Here is a 21,812-nt window from a genome sequence, read left to right as displayed (position 1 = left end):
TGAGTTTTAGTCACATTTTAGTCACCTGGAATGTGTTAGTGTCTAGTTTTAGTCGACTAAATGTCATAAGATTTTAGTCGACTACATCTACAGTTGATTTAGTCGACTACAATGTATTTCTGCTATTTTCAGCATGCAATACAAGTGTAAAATGACTTATACTGGATCTCTTGTCCACTAGTCCCTTCCTAACATTTTAGTCTAGTTTTTATTTGTTGCCGAAATTGTCAATACATTTAGTCTTAGTTTCAGTCATCATATAGCTTAGTTTTCATTTAGTTTCCATTCATTTTTCGTTAGTGAAAAAAGGTAGTCGACGAACATTTAATTTTTCGTCTTATCGTTTTTGGTCGACGAAATCAACATTGGCGTTCGTGTGTTTTATTTGTTTAGATAAAAGGATGTGACTAACACAGCGTTTCTCTCTCTGCCAGGTACTGGGCGTCTCTCAGGAACCTGGTGGTGTCCCTCATGAGCTCCATGAAGTCTATAATTAGCCTGCTTTTCCTTCTCTTCCTCTTCGTCGTGGTCTTTGCCCTGCTGGGCATGCAGCTTTTTGGAGGCAGGTGAGTAATAATGTCTTCAGGAGTGATTTGGCACAAGTGATTTCAGTACTCTAGGGCTGGCCCTGGCCTTGACCCATGCGTCCCTATTCTGGACATGTCATAAATAGTACATTCGGCAATCATTAGGCGAAGATATGTGAAGATTTAGCGGAAATAGCTGAAAATCACACCCGTGTGAAGTGAGTAGTGCAACTCCATGGGGGGGGGGGGGGGGGGGGGGGGTTCCAGACCCACAGGAACTACCCAGGGTGCCGGCCCGACGCCGGCGAGCCGCCCCGTGTCCGAAACGGCTGAGAAATGACAGGGTTATCGTGTGGGGGTCCCTCTACTGTACCCTGTACTGTACTGTCACTGTGACCCATAGGAACGCACCCAGGGTGCCGGCCCGATTCCGGCGAGCCGCCCCGCATCCGAAACGGTTGAGAAATGACAGAGTTACCGTGTGGGGGTCCCTCTACTGTACTGTACTGTACTGTACTGTACTGTACTGTACTGTACTGTACTGTACTGTACTGTACTGGTACACCCGAAATCACCATATACAGTATACAGTTAATATGTGCCGCTGTGCGTGTGTGTTTGTGTGTGTGTTAGGTTGCGCACAGGTGGTGAAAAACAACCATGCTGTTTTCGTGCTCAGACGCACCCACCCACCCAGCCACCCACCCAGCCAGCCACCCACACACACACATAGCTCCGTAAGGGAGTTGTTGCACTACTCAAAAACTGAGCTTGTACATTGGCTGTTTTCAGTGAAGACATTTTGGTGTAATGGGGGAAAAAGAGGGGCCCCTGGAGGTATATATATACAGCATGGTTAAAGGGTTTATCAGAGGTAGTTCTCAGCTTTTCCACTTGCCTTTATATTCGCCTTGTTCATTGATTTGCCGTGCTGATTTGCCACGTGTTTTTCATACTGCATGACTGAACGCATGCCGCCGGTTTCTTCAGCGGTAATCATACGCTGAAAAAAACCCCAAACAATATTCCTTTTCAATTGCGCGTGTCTTTGATGGAGGGGAAAGGAAATGAGTAGTCTGGATGAAAATAGCTGTCCTCCTCCTCCTCTATTACCTCCCCTCTCTTCTCCTTATCCGTGGTCATATTTTCCCCCTGCATTCATTCTCTTTGCTTTCCCTCTAAGGTTCATCTTTGAAGATTACACTCCCACCAACTTTGACACGTTTCCAGCTGCTATAATGACCGTGTTTCAAGTAAGCCTACCACAGACGTATCTCTCTCTCTCTCTCTCTCTCTCTCTCTCTCTCTCTCTCTCTCACTCTACATTCTCTCCATGACACATTGCACCCTGGGATATTTCTCACCCCCAGGGCCAAGATTAAAACAACGCTGCTCGCTCGCTTGCTCGCTATCCAACCGCTGCCTCTGCAGCGGCCGTCCCACGCATTCCGTGCACACATACATACGTGCACACAGGTTTCAACACAGTCAAGTACAACATGAAAGCAATGTGCGATCCATGGTATCTCATTGGAAGCTGTAACAAAACCATCTGTGTCAGATCTGCTGATAAATGGTGCATTTATATAGCGGCTTTATCCAAGGCGCTTTTACATAGACTGTGCATTACATCAACCCATTCACACACACATCCATACACCGATGGCGGCGGAAACCATGCAAGGCACCAACCAGCACATCAGGAGCAATTAGGCGTTCAGTGTCTTGCTCAAGGACACTTCGACACTAACTCTGGGGGAGCCCGGGTTCGAACTGGCAACCTTGCGGTTACCATCCAGCCACTCTACCCCTGAGCCACCGCAGCTGACAATTATACTCTATGGAATAACATTTTGATGGCTATACTGATTACTGTGCATTGCCTTTTTTTTTTGCAGTAAATGCATTATGTTTTCCCTGCTTGGTTAATAAAATAAAATCTTTCCAGGCCATTCACAGATGTCAAATGAAACACAGGAGGCAGTAGAGTAACAATGTCTTACGGGTCTGCCGTTGTGTTTTTGCAGATTCTGACTGGCGAGGACTGGAATGAGGTGATGTACGACGGGATCCGCTCCCAGGGTGGCGTGCAGTATGGCATGTGGTCTTCCATCTACTTCATAGTGCTCACCCTGTTTGGAAACTGTATCCTTAACAAGACCCCGGCCGTCACCCCCTCCTTGCCCACACCCTGAGAACCATGAGTTGTCTGAGCCCCTCTCAGAGTGCCCTTGATGTAGTAGGGCTATGTTCACACACCGTGCTTTTTTTCCCTCCACCATGTTTCACAGTCAAAACCCCTGTGGAGCTCCTCCAAACGTTCAGATGAGTTTAACCTTTTTTTGAACCATTTGCAGACCGCGGCCATCTCGCCATCAGAGTTTGGAAGCACTCGTTTTCAGTAAAACAACGTCCTGCTGCCTCCTGCATTATGTGCAAATTCAAAACAGGTGGTACGCAGGGCAGTTGAGTGATATCTAACGAGCACTTCCAAACGGCAACACTTAGAAAAAAGAATCACCTGCAAGGACACAAAGTATAACATGTCTACGGTGGATTTTTATGAAACAAACACTTTGAGGATAAAAAGAGAATAATTCAAGCTTTTCGTACAGCTGCAATGCTGGTGAGTTTGACGTTGATTAATACAATCAGATTGTCAGGCTTTTCTGTCAGGATGAATGGGCTGCCAATGGGAAGTTGCACCTTGTTAGCACCTTGCCATTAACTTAAATGGTAAGATGGCCGCTTATGGTCTGCATATGGTCCATAGGCTGTCGTGTTGTCACATCGACTCAGAAAAAGGGCTGTTAACTCCGAAAGGGGCTGTCAGACTGTCTTAATAAAAATGTAATAAAAAAATAATAAAGGAATGTGAATGTTGTTTTGTTATGCCCTTTGACTACTCTTTGAACAGACACGTTGCTCAATGTGTTCTTGGCCATCGCCGTGGACAATTTAGCCAACGCACAGGAACTGACCAAGGTGTTTGCATTTCAGTTGATTACCGATTGATTGATTACTGATTTCATTTTGTATTTTGTGGAGTGAGATGTCCATTTCACCCCCACCTGATGCTAATCATTGGGGATATATTGACTTCATATTAGTCTTTTTGTTGTCTTTGTCAGGATGAAGAGGAGGAAGAGGCGTTCTTCAACCAGAGGTATGCCAGAGGCAGAGACGGCTTGATGTCTGAGTAAGTCATTCCGATCCGTTTTAAACCAGTCAGAATGGCCGTGCCTGGAATGGGTTACCCAGAGCGTTCAGAGTCCTTAAGTAGTTCTTAAGAGTTGTTTCCAGCATGTTAATTTGGGTAACTACCCAAATTAACTCTCTCATTTACCAAATTCCATCACATCATTTGTAAAAAAAAAAAAAAAAAAGAGGAAAAAAAAAGGAAAAAAGGAAGGACTGACATTAGAGCAGCACTATTTCATTATGCTTCTTGGTTGTGCGAGCGAGTCGTGAAACCAACCTGGGAAGTACTTAAGTTTTGAATGCTGTGGGAAAAAACCACACCTGTCCGTCCTATCGTGCTACGTGCAATGTTGGTGAGGAGGAGCTCAGCAGAAGTCTACAGGGCTTCCCCTGTAGAGTTAACATTTACACAATATAAGCAGGAATCTTTTAGTGATTATGGACTCTATCTCTCTCTCTCTCTCTCACTCTCTCTCTCTCTCTCTCTCTCTCTCTCTGAGAACCAGCTGTAGGCAATTAGCAGAGACTGCTGGATGTGTTCCTCTAGTGCCTTTGGTTGCATGGTGAATGCAGAGCTAGAAAGGCATGTTGAAGGTGTTATGGACTGGTTGAATGCATCGTATACAGTATGCCTGATTTTAAAAGCATGGTCTAGATTGCCGTTGTACTGTAGCATTAGTGCAGTTGTATTGTAACTGTATTGGCAATAGGAACTCTATGTTGGTAGCGTAATGTGCTGTAATTGTTCTACAAGGACGACCCCTCTCTGACTAATTGACAACGATCTGCATGCCGTGCTGTGCAACTGTCCTCTGCAGGGGCTTTATACCAGGCCTAATGATGATTGTTGTTTTTGCTTCTTTTATTTTTGGAGAGGTTGGGAAGTTTCAGTACAGTATGCCATTCTCTACTGGGTAGATCGAGGCATACCTAATGTACTGTCTAGATCCTGGGCTTATGATTTCATAATTATACATATTACAGGTGCATATAGGAGGGTCTCACAAGGCGTTGTTCTGGGGGTTGGGGATATTACTGGAGGCATGACTGACCCATGGTGGAATTGGAAGAACACAAGTTTTGATCCCCGCCAATTTGACCTTTTCCGGGTCTATAAGTGTCCTTGAATGAGCCTCCAAAAGCCCTTCCAGCTCCGGGGCTTAAGGCACATGGCTGAACCCTGGATCTAACCCTCTTTTGGGGGAGAAGGCAGGGATGAATTATCCCCCACGAGGGCCCCTTCGCCAGTAGGTTTTTTGGGGGCCCCCATAGCGTGCGTTCGCGCGACATTTTCATGTTTTTATTGTCTTTTTGACCTAAATTTAGCAACATCGACGGCCAATGAAGGGCCCCAGGAGCCCTTTTCATTGCCTCAAACCAGTGTTGTTTTTGGCAGCAAATTTAGATTTTAGTTTTTAGTCGTAGTCTCTTGAATATAGTTTTCATTTAGTTTTAGTCACATTTTAGTCACCCGGAATGTTTTAGTGTTATATCCTAAGATTTCAGTCGACTAAATCTACAGTTGATTTAGTCGATTTAGTCTCTTTTTTTTTCACTTGCTGAAAATAGCTGATCTACAAGCCCAAGTGAACTTGTAGATCGGCTATTTTCAGCATGCAACCAATTGAAAAATGACTTATAGGGTCCACTAGTCCCTTCCTAACATTTCTAGTTTTTATTTGTTGACGAAATTGTCAGTATATTTAGTCTTAGTTTTAGTCATCATAGCTTAGTTTTCATTTAGTTTCCATTTAGTTTTCCTCCGTGGAAAAAGGTAGTCGACGAACATTTTTCATCTTAGTTGCAGTCGACGAAATCAACACTGCCTCAAAACCGAGTACCGTGCGGTCCAATTTCCCAGAAGGGTCCCTGAGAGCCAAAGGGGCCCCTGGGCCCACGGCCCCCCACCGGCCCCCAATGACCTAATCTGGCCCTGGGGAGAATGTGGCTGGAGCAAAGAAACACATTCCCAACGATACGGTGTGCAAGATGGGGGATTGAGTGCTCATTCAACGCTTTTATGTACCCAGCATTGCGCAGAGATTAATAATTGCCTATGAAGGGAGATAATAATTGGCCAAACTTTACATTACCTTGACTCTTATTTGTGACACCAAGTGTATCATTTGTACGTTACATATTTGAATGTTGGTCCTATATATATGTGTCACAGCTACCGAGATGTCATTTCTTTTGACAGTGTATTTCAGTGTAATGCTGCCTCCATCACGTTTGTCTTTTCAATGCCTGTTGTGTGGCACTGACCAAAATGTTGTGTATATTGAAGGGACAGTTTTCAAGTCCGTTCAAATGATTCTTTGTTCATTGATAAGTAACATATTGATTGCTACAACCATTATTCAATAATGTATTAACCCATTCATGACGGGAACCCCTTTTGGTGTTTTAAGCATTACGTTATGCTTTAGCTATTGAAAAATAGCAGATCTACAAGCTCTATGAGGTCTGCTATTTTGTAGGTCTGCTATTTTTGAAAAATCGTGAAAATGTGGCCCACATCTTTGAATATATATTCTTTCAGAGCGATCGTTTTGAACTCTTTTACATAGATATTTGGGGGTCCTTGACATGAAATGTTTGAGAACGACAGAAAACTGTCTAAATGGGTTAATAGTAATCATAATGTATAAAAAATCAATACAAAATATAATATTCTATATAAACATTCATGGTCTCTGGGCTTATGACCCTATAATAAGCCTGAGATGGCCTGTTAGTTTTGGAACGTGCCACAACAGTTGTTCTTGTCCTGTGTATGTTGGAAAACACTAATGTCTTGTTTTCAAATGATCACTCATTGATTTCATGGACACCCAAAGAGTCTGACAACCAGTAAGTAAAGTTGCATCTGCTTTGTCACAAAACATTTCTCCCTTGAGTTCCCCTACTCGATTAGAGAAGTTGTTTTGCTCACTTTTTTAATCCCCGCAACCTTTTGTTCTTGTGGCCTTGATTTTTGTTTTGGATTATTTGTCCTGTCCTCAGGTATTTTCTTTTTTATGATTTTTTTAAAAACATTATTCTTGTATTATGTATAGCTCAAATTATTCAGCCTTTCCTTTTGCCCAAAATTATTTCTTTGTAATAATGAATGCAATGAAAAATTGCTCTTATTTTTGTTTTGTTTATATATATATTTTCTCCTGGGAGGTAGTGCTTTGGTTTTGTTTCTCATCATTGATATATTAGACGTGGGTTCACTGCTGCCCCCTGGTGACGCCATGTTGTACTGTGCCCCTCAGGGGAAGGAGAAGACCTTACCTCTATAGGAAACGAGCCATCATCCACCGAGGCAGACCCAACTTCCCGGGGGAGGGGGGGGAGGAGGAGGAGGACTCCAGCGGGACCACCGCGGACAAGCAGCCCCTCAACATCGCCTCCAACACCTTCGTCAACCGCCGCGAGAGGAGGAGAAAGGTCAAGATGACCGTGTGGGAGCAGAGGGCCAACCAGCTGCGCAAGCGGCGCCACATGGACAGCCAAGAGGTGCTGTTTGGCGGTCCCACGGAGGACGGCGCCGGAGGCGAGACCCCCGGCGGCGGTAATAACGTCCCCCCCGCTCTCTCCTCGGACGTCAGCCCCGCGCACCTGCCCGAGTCGCCCATGTCCGTGGGCATGCCCCTCATGCCGGAGCCCCCGATGTCCATCGCCATCCCCTTGCCCGAGCCCCCGGAGTCGGAGCCCCCCATGCCTAATATGCAGACCCTGACGGAAGAGAGAGTGGTGAACCACCACCGGCCGGCGGGCGGGGGCAGGCACAGAGTGGCGCGCAAGTGTCGGCCCGCCCCGGGGCCGGACGACCCATCGCGCCATCGGAGGCACCGTCACCGCGACTCCCGCGCCGAGGCCAAGAGTCTGGACGGCGCCCAGTTGCCACGCGGAGGTGGGGCGGGGGCAGGGGCGGCGGCGGCGCAAGACGAGGCGGAGGAAAGAGACGAGCGTGAGAACAAGGGAGAGGTGGTAGACGGAGGGTCGGCGGCGGCGCAAGAGGACGGGGAAACCTGCATAGTGAACCCGTACGCCGAGGTTGGAGATGAACTCGGGAGGTAATACTTGACTTATAGAGCACCGAAGTCTGACGTCAATATCGGTAGAGGGCGCAAATCCACGGGTTCATGTACTTTTTATTTGCATTGTAATCCCCATAGGGGGGGATTTTAGATCGCCTCATATAAGAACTGTGTTTGAAAAATAAACATGTCATCTCGGCCGTTACACTCATATGGATATGAAGAATCAACTGACTGAGAGAAAACGCTATTGTTACTGCTGCTGAATTAGTTACATTTTCGCTATAAGCAGACTGTATCATGTATGACGATACAGAGACACCTCCCTGACAATAACGCAGAGACAGGTTGTTTATTTTTGGACCACGACGCTTATATGAAACGATTTTAAGATGACCCCATGTTATTCTCCATAGAGAAATGACTTCCGTGAACGAGGGGAATCGAGGGGATGAGCGAGTGACGTCAGGACTTTGGCGCTCTATTTCAGCATTTGCAACATTGTCATGGTGCTGTTTTCACTGGAGTCATATATTCCTTTTTTTTCCTCCCCCATTCCAGAGTGTGTGGCGTGCCTGGCGCGGGGGGCATCCCTGAGCCTCCCCAGTGTGAACCCTCTCTTCTGGGTAGTTCCTGCTGGGCAGAGCAGGGCGAGGCGGCCGGCGGCCACTATGAACTCCTCTGCCGCCCAAACCCTCCCGTGGTGGAGCAGGCCACGGAAGCCACGGAGCTGTCTGTCGGGCTCGCCGACACCGAGAACCACCCGGCGCCGCCTCTGAAGTCGAAACCCGAGGGAAGTGTGATCATCGAAATGTCTGCGGCACAGCCGCTCCTGCAGCGGCCCCCCATGATGACAGGTATAGGACACTTTTCACCTGCATTTCCTCCTCCTCTCTGTCGCTCGGCAGTCAAGCGGCTGTCTGCGATGTGACTCAGTGTGTGTCATATAGTTTCATTTATCGACCGCAGTGTCGGAGTCCCCTGAATGTCTGGCAAAAAAAGAAAAATCACATTTACCAGTCTTTCCCGATGATTCAGTTATGAGACGGCACACGTACGTGGCTCTTTACTTATTACTAATGGGTTAGCCCGGCCGTCTGCAGCTCCGTCATTATTCTCTTGTTTGTGTTTCAGTGAACAGCAGAGAGCTGGAGGCGTTCCCGGCTGAGCACATGAGGGAGAGAGAGGAGGAGGAGGACACAGAGGAGGAGGAAGAGGAGGAGGAGGAGGAGGAGGAGGAGGAGCAGCCTGGACCTACCAAGCCTGCTGAGCCAGACAGCATGTTCATCTTCAAACCCTCCAACCCGTGAGACATTTATTTACTAACCTGGATCACCACATCTATCAGCGTCAGTGGCGTGCACAGATAGACACTAGGGGGTGCTAGAGCACCCCCTGCCCTTTTGGCAATGTGCCCTTTTGAAGGAAAAAAAATAGCAGATCTACAAGCTCATAGCGCGCCACTCTGTGGCGCGCTATGAGCTTGTAGATCTGCTATTTTTCAATAGCTAAAGCATAACATAATGCTAACACCAAAAGGGGTTCCCGCCCAAAATGGATTAAGGCAACCGGCCGGTTCCACGCGCTGCACAAGGTGCCCTTTTTTAACTTGAGCACCTGCCCCTCTAAATGTCTGTGCACGCCACTGATCAGCGTTCATTTAACTCGCAGTCAGAGTGTACAAATGGACGTCTTGCTATGTGTATCATTCTAACTTTAATAAAGGGACCATGTGTTTATTTGTCTATATACACAGCAAGGTTATTATTATAGGTTTTAAATTGTTCGTCAGTTTTTTGTTTTTATTTCATTTTGGCTTCATGTTTTGAATTTCCGTTTAGCATTCATTTGTTTTTAAAGTGGGTTTTCGAGCTTAAGTTTATTATTATTATATAGATTTTGTGTTGTAATTTGTGGTATTTCAGGGGTGAGATTCATTTTCTTTTTTTTTCCTAATTTGTTTTTGCTAAATGTTGGCCTATCATTCCATGCTGAGAATAGGGCCTCTCTATGGTTCATGTGGTGCTTAACCCATTCTGAGCGGGAACCCCTTTTGGTGTTTTAAGCATTATGTTATAATTTAGCTATTGAAAAATAGCAGATCTACAAGCTCATAGCGCGGCACCGAGTGCCGCCCTACAAGCTTGTAGATCTGCTATTTTTGTCGGCGGCCAATTACATATATTTTTGGGGGTCACTTGACATGAAAATGTTTGAGAACCACTGACATAGAAACATCGGGATGTCAGGATTTAGAAGACATTTGCAGAATCGTCCTCATTGTCCTGGTACAGTGGTGGTAGTGTCCCCGCTCTCACCAACTAACGGTAAGCATCTCTCCCTTTGAATCACAGCATCAGGAGGATCTGCCACTATGTGGTCACTATGCGCTACTTTGAGATGACCATCCTCCTGGTGATTGTGGCCAGCAGCATCGCCCTGGCTGCCGAGGACCCTGTCTGCACCAACTCGGACAGAAACAAGGTGTGATGGGGAAACCCGGCTCTCCCCAATTTATTTGTTGTCAAAGTCAAAGTCGCACGATTAGTCTCACACGTTACCGCAGTGAAATTTGTTCTCTGCATTTGACCCATCTCTTGGAGCGGTGAGCCGCAGCGTGCACCGCGCTCGGGAATCATTAGTTGATTTGACCCCCCAATCCAACCCATTGATGATGAGTGCCAGGCATTGGGTCCCATTTTTACAGTCTTTGGTATGACCCGGCCGGGATCGAACCACCGACCTCCCAGTTTCACTCTAACCACAAGGCCACTGTCTGGTGTCAATTACCTGTACAGTATGCACCGCAGGCCCTGTCACTGCCGACCTACACATGGAGGTACAGTACCTAACTATGGAGGAGTCGATAGACTCTGGGGGGGAAAATACATGAAATGGGCTACCTCAACGACTTGTGTCGGGAAAGATGTGTAGTTTTAGATCACAGGTAGAGATTAGAAAGCAGGAGGAATACATTGGCGAAAGAAACAAAAATGAACATCTTGCATCCAGCTTATTTGCACAGGCAGTTGGGAGGATCTCCTTCCTTGTAATTAAATTGTCATTACAGCGGTTTTAATTAGGCCCACTCTACTTAGCCATGAGATATTGTGATAGAATGACAATATTCTACGACCACGGCCTGCCATCGGTTATCGCTTAATTGTAAGTTGACCTTAAGTAGGTCCCTTAATTACTGCTTGAGTGCAGCTGCTCCGTTTCCAGCCATGACTACCACTGGGTCTCAGCTGTCAGGTGAGCGCAGCAGAGTGTGACTGAAAAATGAACAACATTCATAATAATTGTTTGTGTTTATATAATTGTTTGTGTTTATAATTGTACAGGTCCTGCGCTATTTTGATTACGTCTTCACTGGAGTCTTCACCTTTGAAATGATTATTAAGGTAGGAAAGAAATAGAATATATATATATACACAAATGTTGCCTCCGTTGTGACTGCCCTTTTAAAGTTCTACCATACAGATGAGAGGTTTGTGGCCCACTGCGCATTTCTACATGCACGCACGCCTACGGTGTACTGTATATATGGACGCACGCCTACGGTGTACTGTATATATGGACATGGTGTTATGATTTCTCTCCAGATGATAGACCAGGGTCTCATTTTGCACGACGGCTCCTACTTCCGTGACATGTGGAACATTCTGGACTTCATCGTGGTGGTGGGAGCGCTGATCGCCTTTGCGCTAACGTGAGTCACGGCGAGGCACTCGCCTGGTGATGACTAATGACTCACTCACTGCAGCAAACCATCTCTGCTCTGCATATATACAACATGTTATATGAATGACCTTCCCTTCAGCAAGCTCTGCTCCATGTGGCAACCATTAGGCCGGTGCAAATGCAGGGCCTGAACGGCTCTTTCAAAGACAAAACGATTGACGTTTTAGATCGAGACGAAACTCACAAAAAGTATACAGGGCACTGTGGCTATGATCATGAAGGTTCCTGGGTTCCATCCCCCGGTTCCTCCTGGCCTCAGCGTCCTTGACATACATTGAACCCTTAACTGCTCCCGATGAGCAGGCTCGTGCCTTGCAGTATTGCTACTGCTTTTTACGTACGTACGTGCGTGTGTGCGTGCGTGCGTGCGTGCGTGCGTGCGTGCGTGCGTGCGTGCGTGCGTGCGTGCGAATGTACATACAGTAACAGTAATGCATATTGCAAGGCACTTTAAAGGCGCTATAAAAATGCATTCCGTTGGCTATTTAAAAAGCCCACGTGTGTGTGTGTGTGTGTGTGTGTGTGTGTGTGTGTGTGTGTGTGTGTGTGTGTGTGTGTGTGTGTGTGTGTGTGTGTGTGTGTGTGTGTGTGTGTGTGTGTGTGTGTGTGTGTGTGTGAGTGTGTGTGTGTGTGTGTGGACATTTGGACAAATGTGCGATGTAAGGTTGTGTGGAACACGTTGCTCGTATTCCACCGCAAACGCTATACCTCGAATGGGTAGGAAGGATAGCTTGTATCTAATTGTTTTTTATTTCATGCTCAGACTAAATATGTACTGTATACCGTAGATTATGGCCCTAATGTATGCTGCTAAAATCCCAAGAACCTTACCTTGCTTTCTTCTCCCTCTACACGATTGTGATCAATCTCGTTGCATTTTCTTGCACTGCAAATGACTTCAGTGTTCATGTCTCTGTTGTGAATATACATGTGTAATTTATAGCTGTTGATCCTCCCTGTGTATTTCTCTCTATGCCTACATTTTCTCTGTTGTTCCTGTGGATTGTATCACTGTTGGTGCTCCCAGGAATGTGATGGGGTAAACAGCATCTCATACACTCGTTTACGTTTAATATTTCTGTGTCGTTACATTTCTCATTTTGACCTTTCGCCTTGATCAATAGTGCTCTTGCCTTTTGGTGTCTTGTGTGTCCGAGGCTAATGTCGCGAACCGCTGGACTTCCAAATTTCATGTGCACGTTGCCAGTGGGCCAAGGAAGTACCTCCATACACATTTTGGTTTTTTTATATTTAACTTAAACTATATAATCAAAGTCAACGGTGGTCACATTTTGCGCTGAAACCTCCTGAATGTGGAGTCACGCTCATACATCATAATAATGTCATAGATGACTCGCACTCTTCCACATGAAATCTGAAGCCACGCAGTTATTGGGTCCTGTCTTTTTTTTTTTTACTTTTTTTTTAATTCTTTTCTGTTTTTGAGAATAAGCAAGTTCTCTCGGGCATCACAGTACAATATAATTGTTACATTTCAATTGTTAACATTCAGAATGCAACGAGTCATCCAGTCCAAATAGATTGAGGTCCTATGCTAAGATGGTGTCAATCTTTTCCACAGTGTTTTCAAACCGATCATTCGCTTTGGCAAAGTCTGTTTTTCGCACATTATTGGGTCCTGTCTTGTTGTTTTTTATTTCTTGTGTTGCCATTCAAATAGTGTGTGGAACTGCAGTGCACTTACGTGTCTATTTTGTCCTCTACATGTCTGCATGCCTATACTGTCTGTCCTTGTGTCTCAACTTGACAGCATAGTTGTGTGACACACCATTTGTAAACACCAACAGGAACAACAAGGGTAGAGACATCAAGACCATAAAGTCCCTGAGAGTGTTGCGAGTTCTGCGGCCCCTGAAGACAATCAAGAGACTTCCTAAACTCAAGGTGCCTGCCTGCCGTGCTTTGCAGCTTCTCCTCCACCTAACCCATCTGTCAAGAGTTCCAGTCAAATACCTAATGGACTGAGATTGCGTCCGCCTTCCTCTTCATCACTCTCTACCTCTTTTTTTTTCAAACAATGTATTTATTTTCCTTTTTTACACACAAATGACAATACAAATATACAAAAAAACAACAATGAACAGTACAAGACAATTACTGATATAAAGAAAGCAAAACAACAATAACCAAAAACAACAACAAAGCAAAACAAAAACAACAACAACAGCACTACTCCTCTTCAGCTCCATGAAATGAAATCTATATTTACCCAGGGTATCTGGGCTAAGCTCAAGAACTTGTTTCCAGCCAGGCCCTGCTCATAGAACACATTTCATCGTAGTGGTTCAATGCCTTGTTCAAGGGCACTTCAGCGGTGGTAATTTTAACGTGTCGGGCGGCTGATTCGAACTAGGAACCTTCTGGTATCAAGACCGCGCCGCTATCCGTTCGGCCACCGCTGCCATCCATTAAATGTGACAAATTATTGTTCTTTATGTATCTTATAAAACGGCCCCACACCTCCTGAAACATTTCTTGTTTGTCCTTAAGAATGTATGCAATCTTTTCCAAAGGTAAACATAAAGACAATTCCCTGAACCACTGTGTAATACTTGGTTTGTCTGGCCTCTTCCAGGTCAATGCTATCACTCTCTTAGCTTTTAAAAGACATATCTATAAACATTTGTTCATTACGCTTTATCTTGTGTCCCTCCGGATATAGACCGAGCAGGAAGAACTTTGGTTCTGGTACAATATTTATTGACAAAATCTTCTGTATTTCCTGCCCGACCTTCCCCCAAAACTCCATACATTTTGGACCAGGACCATAGACAGTGGAACAATGTGCCTCTATCTTCACCGCATCTGGTGCATACATCTGGAATATTACAATTATACTTATTAAGTTTAACTGGTGTGATGTACACTCTCATAAGCCAATTGTCACTCTCTACCTCTTAATCCATTGAGACCTGGAACGCATCCATGTCACGTTAGCGTTTAACCACATTAACCATTAACCCATTTTGGGCGGGAACCCCTTTTGGTGTTTTAAACATTATGTTATAATTTAGCTATTGAAAAATAGCAGATCTACAAGTTCATAGCGCGCCACCGAGTGGCGCGCTATGAACTTGTAGGTCTGCTATTTTTGAAAAATCGTTAAAATGTGCCTCAAATCTTTCCGAAAATTGTCATGATTTAGAAAACTTTTTTTTAAAAATGTCGACGTCAGGCCTGAATGGGTTAATGCTTCTCGTGTGTCTCCCCGCAGGCTGTGTTTGACTGCGTGGTGACGTCTCTCAAGAACGTGCTCAACATTCTCATCGTCTACCAGCTCTTCATGTTCATTTTCGCCGTCATCGCCGTGCAGCTCTTCAAGGGGAGGTTCTTCTATTGCACGGACAGCTCCATGAACACGGAGAAAGAGTGCCAGTGAGTGACGACTCAACTCAAAAGCCTCGGCTCAATCCATGTTCCTCCTCGCTGCTTGATCGGGATACGGAACCAATTATGCTACGACATGATGTCAGACGTAATAGCAATCTGATAGTCCTCTTAAAGGGATAGTTCAGATTTTTTTTACTTAAGTTGTATGAAATACTTGCCATTAATATAGTGGTTGCAACTGTATTACTTTATTGCCCGAGTCCTGTGGTGGGAGTTCTGCTCTGGTTTTGGTGAAATATCAAGTAGTTCCGGTCATTTTGTGGGGGGCACTGGGGGCCACGCAGTAAAAGTAAATTAATCCACAAAACTAACGTCATTTGTATTGTTGACCTATTTCTAAAATATTAGTGCAACTTCCGTTCTTTTTTTACCCCTCTATCACACAGAACTATGTTTTTTGTGTCCATATCACTACGCCCAAAAAATTGTTCCATGTGATAGAGGGGTCAAAGTTGAACGAAAGTCGCGCTAATATTTTAGAAATAGGTCAACAATACAAATTACGTTCGTTTTGTGGATTCATTTACTTTTACTGCGTGGCCCCAGTGCCCCCCACAAAATGACCGAACTACTTAATATTGACCAAAACCAGAGCAGAACTCCCACCACAGGACTCGGGCAATCAATTAATACAGTTGCAACCACTATATTAATGGCAAGTATTTCATACAACTTAAGTTAAAAAAATCTGAACTATCCCTTTAAGTCAAACTCATGGATTAAAGTTCTTAGTTAAAAAGAAAGCAGGGGCTCGCAACTCACTTTAAGATGCTCCAAACTTTATTTAGCGACAGGCAGACAAAAATACGACGTTTCGACCGTCTATGTCTAGTTGACAAAGACCATAAGGTTGAAACGTCATATGTTTTGCCTGCCTGTCGCTAATTAAAGTTTGGATCATCTTAAAGTGAGTTGCGAGCCCCTGCTTTCTTTTTATTGTTTGCTGTTTCTACAGTTTTGGCTCGGCACCAATTGGAGGATGTGCGTTACTTTTCTTACCCGTAAAGTTCTCAGTTGCCACGACTGATTTCAGTCATTTGGATTCCCTAGAAGTCAGCATGTCGTCTATAGAACTGTGTCCTGCACCGAAAATAGGCTATCTACAAGCTTACAAGCTTACGGTGTTGTAAGCTTTCGGGTTATTAGTTATTTCAGTCTTCCAGAAAACCCTAATGATCTCCGATATTTCATACGCGCAATTGTTAACAACCTCAATCCGCAATTTCTTCAACTGGTTAGCTGTATGGCTACCAAAACATCATCCTTTTACATTGTGTTGCGCTAGTGTGGCTCCTTTCACACTCGTGAAAGGAGCCACACAGTCGGGTTTTTTTTACAGTCGTGAGATTTTATTTTTGCTTTAATCGATGCTGAAACTACCCACGACATGCTATTCTAAACTAAACACGACAGAGACCACCAGTATAGGCAGGAATGACACGGTCACACTACCGCAGCACCGACGGTAGTAAAACTTAAATACAGCTTTTACTATATTTAAGCTGATGGACTAGCCTAGTGAATGAAGTGCAGCCATTACCCATGGGCCTCTCTGTTCCCTGCAGGGGCTACTACATTGACTACAGCCGAGACAGGAAGGAGGTGAAGAGGCGGGAGTGGAAGAGGCACGAGTTCCATTACGACAACGTGTGCTGGGCCCTCCTCACACTGTTCACCGTCTCCACAGGGGAGGGCTGGCCTCAGTGAGTGAGAGCGCTCAGTCACGCACGCACGCACACACGCACACGCACACACACGCAAACTAGGGCTGTGAATCTTTGGGTGTCCCATGATTCGATTCCGATTCTTGGGGTCACGATTTGATTCAAAATCGATTCAACTCCATTCTCAATCCAAAAACTATTTTTTTTAAATTCAAAACCATTTTTTTTCCCAGATTCAAAACGATTCTCTATTCAAAATGATTCTCGATTCAATACATAGGATTTCATCACAATCTACTCCAGCCAACTGAAGTGACTAGTACTGACTACAGTAACTTGAAAATGACTGAAGACATGTTTACTGTGATTAGGATAAGCTTACATTTCATATCACAAACTGAAAACTCCTGTAACTGTAACCAGATTTTTTTTTTTTGGAAATTATGAATCGATTTTGAATCGTTCATTAAATGGGAATCGCAACTCTGGGATTTAAACCTATGTAACAACTAGTCACAGAAATTGACTGGGATCTTCAACTCGACTGGGATCTTCATCTCGAACTAATAAGAAATAAACCCAGCCTGGCGTATTATAGGACTGTAAAGGTTGACCGGACGGCCGCCAAGGCTCCAAGGATGCATTTTGTTGGGTTCTTTTTTTTACCCAAAGTCTCCAAACACCAACCAGGCAATGCAAGATTATCCACAGTCATGGACTGTCCAAAAATTAGGCACATCAACCGCTAAAAGAACAGCAACTGGAGGTAACTACTTTAACGGGCTACACCCTTCCATGAAGGGCCCCAGCAGCGCAGGAGGTTTGCCAGCACTGGACAGGTGACCAACAATCAATTGAACAACATGTTTAAAATAATTGCAATGTCCATGCTCAGGAATTCATTAAGATATAGTTGAGACATACAAATATGAAACGCACCACTCCCCACAGTCACTTCCAAGCTGGCCAGCGATAATTAATTAGAAGCAACTGTGCATTCTTCATTGACCATTTGCAGACCGCGGCCATCTTGCCATCAGAGTTTGGAAGCACTCGTTTTCAGTAAAGCAATGTCCTGCTGCCTCCTGCATTATGTGCAAATTCAAAACAGGTGGTACGCACAGGGCAGTTGAGTGATATCTAATGAGCACTTCCAAACTGCAACACTTAGAAAAAGAATCACCTGCAAGGATACAAAGTATAACATGTCTACGGTGGATTTTTATGAAACAAACACTTTGAGGATAAAAAGAGAAAAAGCTTTTCGTACAGCTGCAATGTTGGTGAGTTTGACGTTGTGTGCTACAATCAGATAGGACTTTTCTGTTTGGATTTGCCAATGGGAAGTTGCACCTTGTTAGCACCTTGCCATTAACTTATATGGTAAGATGGCCGCGGTCTGCATATGGACAACAAGGATCTTTCAGCTTAAAGGACCACTTCACCACTTTTCAACCCATCTTCATATAATTGGTCCTCACTAATAATCATGATACAATGGCACCATTTTTTTCTACTCAGTCTGTGTCTCATAGGAGGGCTGTGGGCAGTTCAGAAACCCGTCCACCAGTGACATCATCGTTAGGCAGATTTTTTTTAAACAATATTTTTTTACAAAAACGTTTAGATTTGTATTATCGTGAGAACGATGGCTTCCATTTTCGCATTGCAACTTTTCAGGACTAGAAAGCCTGCAGTTTCTAATAGCTTGGATTCCCCATCGATGATGTCACTGGTGGACGGGTTTCTGAACTGCCCACAGTCCTATGAGACACAGACTGAGTAGAAAAAAATGGTAGCCATTTTATCATGATTATTAGTGAGGACTAGTATATGAAGATAGGTTGAAAAGTGGTGAAGTGGTCCTTTAAAGGTTGTCCTCTCTCTGCTTGTCCTCTCAGGGTCCTCCAGCACTCCACCGATGTGACGGAGGAGAACCTTGGTCCCAGCCGTGGCAACCGCATGGAGATGTCTGTCTTCTACGTGGTCTACTTTGTGGTTTTCCCATTCTTCTTCGTCAACATCTTTGTGGCCCTGATCATCATCACGTTCCAGGAGCAGGGCGACAAGATGATCCAGGAGTGTACCCTGGAGAAGAACGAGGTGCGTACGCAACGCAAGCTCTTCACTGCTCACAACTAACACCAGGGCTCCACCGGGCGCATCAGCGTCGCGTCAGCGTCGCGTCTCCGTCACCGTCAGGGAATGTTCCCTTTTTAATCAATGAAGGGTGGCTCCACTGCCCGCGTTGCGTTGCGTTGACGGAGACGCGACGCGTGCATTAAAATTGAACCGGTGCGTTTTTTGACGCACGCGACGGAGACGCAACGCGTCCGGTGGAGCCCTGGCGTAAGTAGGCCTGGCACAGCTGTTACATGGTCGCCTAATTGTAATTATTTATGCATAATCCAATTCCATGTTGAGAAAGGTTCATACATTTGGAAACTTTTCAGGAACAGCGGAAATAGCCGATCTACAAGCATGTATATCTTGGATCTGCTGTATATAGACCAAAAAAACATTGCATGGATGCACCTGGGACGTATCCTCAGTGATGTATCCCAAGGTCATCGGGGTTTCGGGTCTCACAACATCATACCCCTCACTCGGGTGACCCAGCCGGCCGGGGTGATCAAATCCCGACTTACGTCCCAGTAGCTACCCTCGATCAGTCCCATTAGGGAAAGACCAGGGACACACAATCCGCTGCTCCAGAACTACTCTGCCGGTACTGGGCGGGCCATCCGGTACTGGGCGGGTACTGGGCGGGCCATCCGGTACTGGGCGGGCCATCCGGTACTGGGCGGGCCATCCGGTACTGGGCGGGCCATCCGGTACTGGGCGGGTACTGGGCGGGCCATCCGGTACTGGGCGGGCCATCCGGTACTGGGCGGGCCATCCGGTACTGGGCGGGTACTGGGCGGGCCATCCGGTACTGGGCGGGTACTGGGCGGGCCATCCGGTACTGGGCAGGCCATCCGGTACTGGGCGGGCCATCCGGTACTGGGCGGGTACTGGGCGGGCCATCCGGTACTGGGCGGGCCATCCGGTACTGGGCGGGCCATCCGGCACGTGGAGGGACATGGAGGGATATATATATATATATATTTATTCTGTTACAAGATGACATAACAAACATAATTTAAGGACAAGAACACTCATTCATGTGCAGGGTTCGATGTGGTGGGTGGAAAATTTGATGCCTTTGATCTTGGTATCCCCCCCCTCTGGTCATATATATATGTTTTTATCACCGGTGGATGCGTTTGATCGCTGCTTCTGGTCAGCATTTTCACTTATTTACACTACACTTATTTCTGAATAGTTTCCAGACCGTTTTAGCTACTACAGTACATTGTACAGTACATTGTACAGTACATTGAGTTCACCAGACATTAGTGGTTGATGGAGATCTGTCATCGTTTGTCTACATGACGTTTTCAGACACATCAGTATATTATTGCATATTTTATCCAGTGTTCCAAACGTACACTGGAATACACATCCACGCACGCACACGCACGCACGCACGCACGCACACATGTGCACACATGCTCCCACAAAATGGCGCATGTGCTCACAAACGTGCGCGTCTGTGTGTGTCTGTGCACAGGAACAGACACACACACACAGACATGCTGATTGCAGACTTACCCCCCCAAGTGTCTGCAACTGTTTTTAAACATGCGTGCTACATCACACGATGAGGACATGTTGCTGTTCTGTTCTGTATTGGTTTATTGCTTTGAAATGTTGTATGATGTTGTACCTCGACGACACTGCAAATGAGGGTGACCTCATTGTCTTTTGAGGATAAATAAAGGTTTGAATGAATGCACGCTCACACATGCACGCTCACACATGCACGCTCACACATGCACACTCACACATGCACACTCACACATGCACAGAATTGGCACACTCATTTCAGGTGAATGTAAAACTCTTGCATACTATCTCTCTCTTTCTCTCTCTCTCTCTCTCTCTCTCTCTCTCTCTCTCTCTCTCTCTCTCTCTCTCTCTCTCTCTCTCGCTCTCTCCCCCCCCATGTTCTCTCTCCAGAGGGCTTGCATTGACTTCACCATGAGTGCCAAGCCCATGACGCGCTACATGCCCCAGAACAGACAAACCTTCCAGTACAGACTGTGGCATTTTGTGGCATCGCCCTCTTTCGAGTACACGGTGATGGTGATGATCGCCCTCAACACTGTGGTTCTCATGATGAAGGTAAACCACCGGCCTCTAGAGGCCACTGCTTCTCAATGTGTGCCTCTGGGGACCTTGAGGGGTCCAGCCGTCCAGGTGGTCTGCAGCTAAATAATTGATAGGAACAAAATGGGACCCTTACACGTCTCACTCCGATTGTACAAATGGAACACTCACAGGTTCCTTTGTTTCCATTTGTACCCTAAATTAACACATTTTACCATGTAGATTGGGGTCCCAAATAGGTATAACATGGGGGTCTTAATGCAAATCAAACTGCAGGTCTTTGAAATTAAAAAAAGGTTGAGAATCACTGCTCTCTAGGCCATTACCTTGTCGTCAAGAACAGATACAATGACAGAATAAGACCTAATAAGTATTTTTTTATTTTTTTAATCAAAGTTTCTTTATTAATTTTTCAAGTCACATATGAGTCAAAAATAGCATACAAAAATTGTTGAAATGTTTTAACCCCTCCCTCCCCCCAGAGTTCCCGCTCTGAAAGAGCCACAACCCCGGTATCTTGCACAAACAAATATACTACATATTCAAAAATAGAAGAAATTAATCAAATATTGGACACAATATGCAAACAAATAATAATAACAAAATTAAGTCTTTTTTTGTTTGATTGTACACAGTATCACTCAGCTCCAGCGGCCTACGACACTGTCTTAAAGCACCTGAATACTGCCTTCACCGTTCTCTTCTCCTTGGAGTGCATTCTCAAGATCATGGCTTTTGGAATTGTGGTGAGTGCTACAGTAAAATTGTAATACAGTATTTTGAAGATGCTCCATCATGGGAGTGACTCGCTTTGTGCCGAGTCGTATTGAAGATTGTTTATGGATATGCACAATGGTTTCTCTAATTGGCCTTTCCTACAGAACTACTTCCGAGATACTTGGAATATTTTTGATTTCATCACTGTGCTCGGCAGCATCACTGAGATAATAGTGGATTTGCAGGCAAGTTATTCCTAAATTGTTGTTGTTGTTGTTGTTTTTTGCTGTAATGCTATATGTTAT

At 45.2% G+C, this 21,812-nt stretch overlaps 1 protein-coding gene across 1 annotated transcript in view; it reads left to right on the top strand.

The window, feature by feature from the left end:
- cacna1eb (calcium channel, voltage-dependent, R type, alpha 1E subunit b) overlaps nucleotides 1-21,812 on the top strand; it is a 96,412-nt gene that overhangs the window by 58,342 nt on the left and 16,258 nt on the right. The window contains exons 15-32 of the mRNA XM_079530184.1: nucleotides 435-566; nucleotides 1,711-1,780; nucleotides 2,555-2,672; nucleotides 3,445-3,512; nucleotides 3,659-3,693; nucleotides 6,992-7,795; nucleotides 8,321-8,616; nucleotides 8,894-9,065; nucleotides 10,114-10,243; nucleotides 11,104-11,163; nucleotides 11,365-11,471; nucleotides 13,312-13,408; nucleotides 14,739-14,899; nucleotides 16,480-16,617; nucleotides 18,480-18,681; nucleotides 20,641-20,805; nucleotides 21,426-21,536; nucleotides 21,672-21,752. Of these exons, the coding sequence (XP_079386310.1) occupies nucleotides 435-566; nucleotides 1,711-1,780; nucleotides 2,555-2,672; nucleotides 3,445-3,512; nucleotides 3,659-3,693; nucleotides 6,992-7,795; nucleotides 8,321-8,616; nucleotides 8,894-9,065; nucleotides 10,114-10,243; nucleotides 11,104-11,163; nucleotides 11,365-11,471; nucleotides 13,312-13,408; nucleotides 14,739-14,899; nucleotides 16,480-16,617; nucleotides 18,480-18,681; nucleotides 20,641-20,805; nucleotides 21,426-21,536; nucleotides 21,672-21,752 (2,947 nt within the window). The remainder of the gene's footprint in view (nucleotides 1-434; nucleotides 567-1,710; nucleotides 1,781-2,554; nucleotides 2,673-3,444; nucleotides 3,513-3,658; nucleotides 3,694-6,991; nucleotides 7,796-8,320; nucleotides 8,617-8,893; nucleotides 9,066-10,113; nucleotides 10,244-11,103; nucleotides 11,164-11,364; nucleotides 11,472-13,311; nucleotides 13,409-14,738; nucleotides 14,900-16,479; nucleotides 16,618-18,479; nucleotides 18,682-20,640; nucleotides 20,806-21,425; nucleotides 21,537-21,671; nucleotides 21,753-21,812) is intronic.

The sequence above is a fragment of the Electrona antarctica genome, assembly GCF_951216825.1.
Source record: "Electrona antarctica genome assembly, chromosome: 19".
Taxonomy (NCBI): domain Eukaryota; kingdom Metazoa; phylum Chordata; class Actinopteri; order Myctophiformes; family Myctophidae; genus Electrona; species Electrona antarctica.
This window is presented reverse-complemented; position numbering and strand designations above follow the sequence as displayed.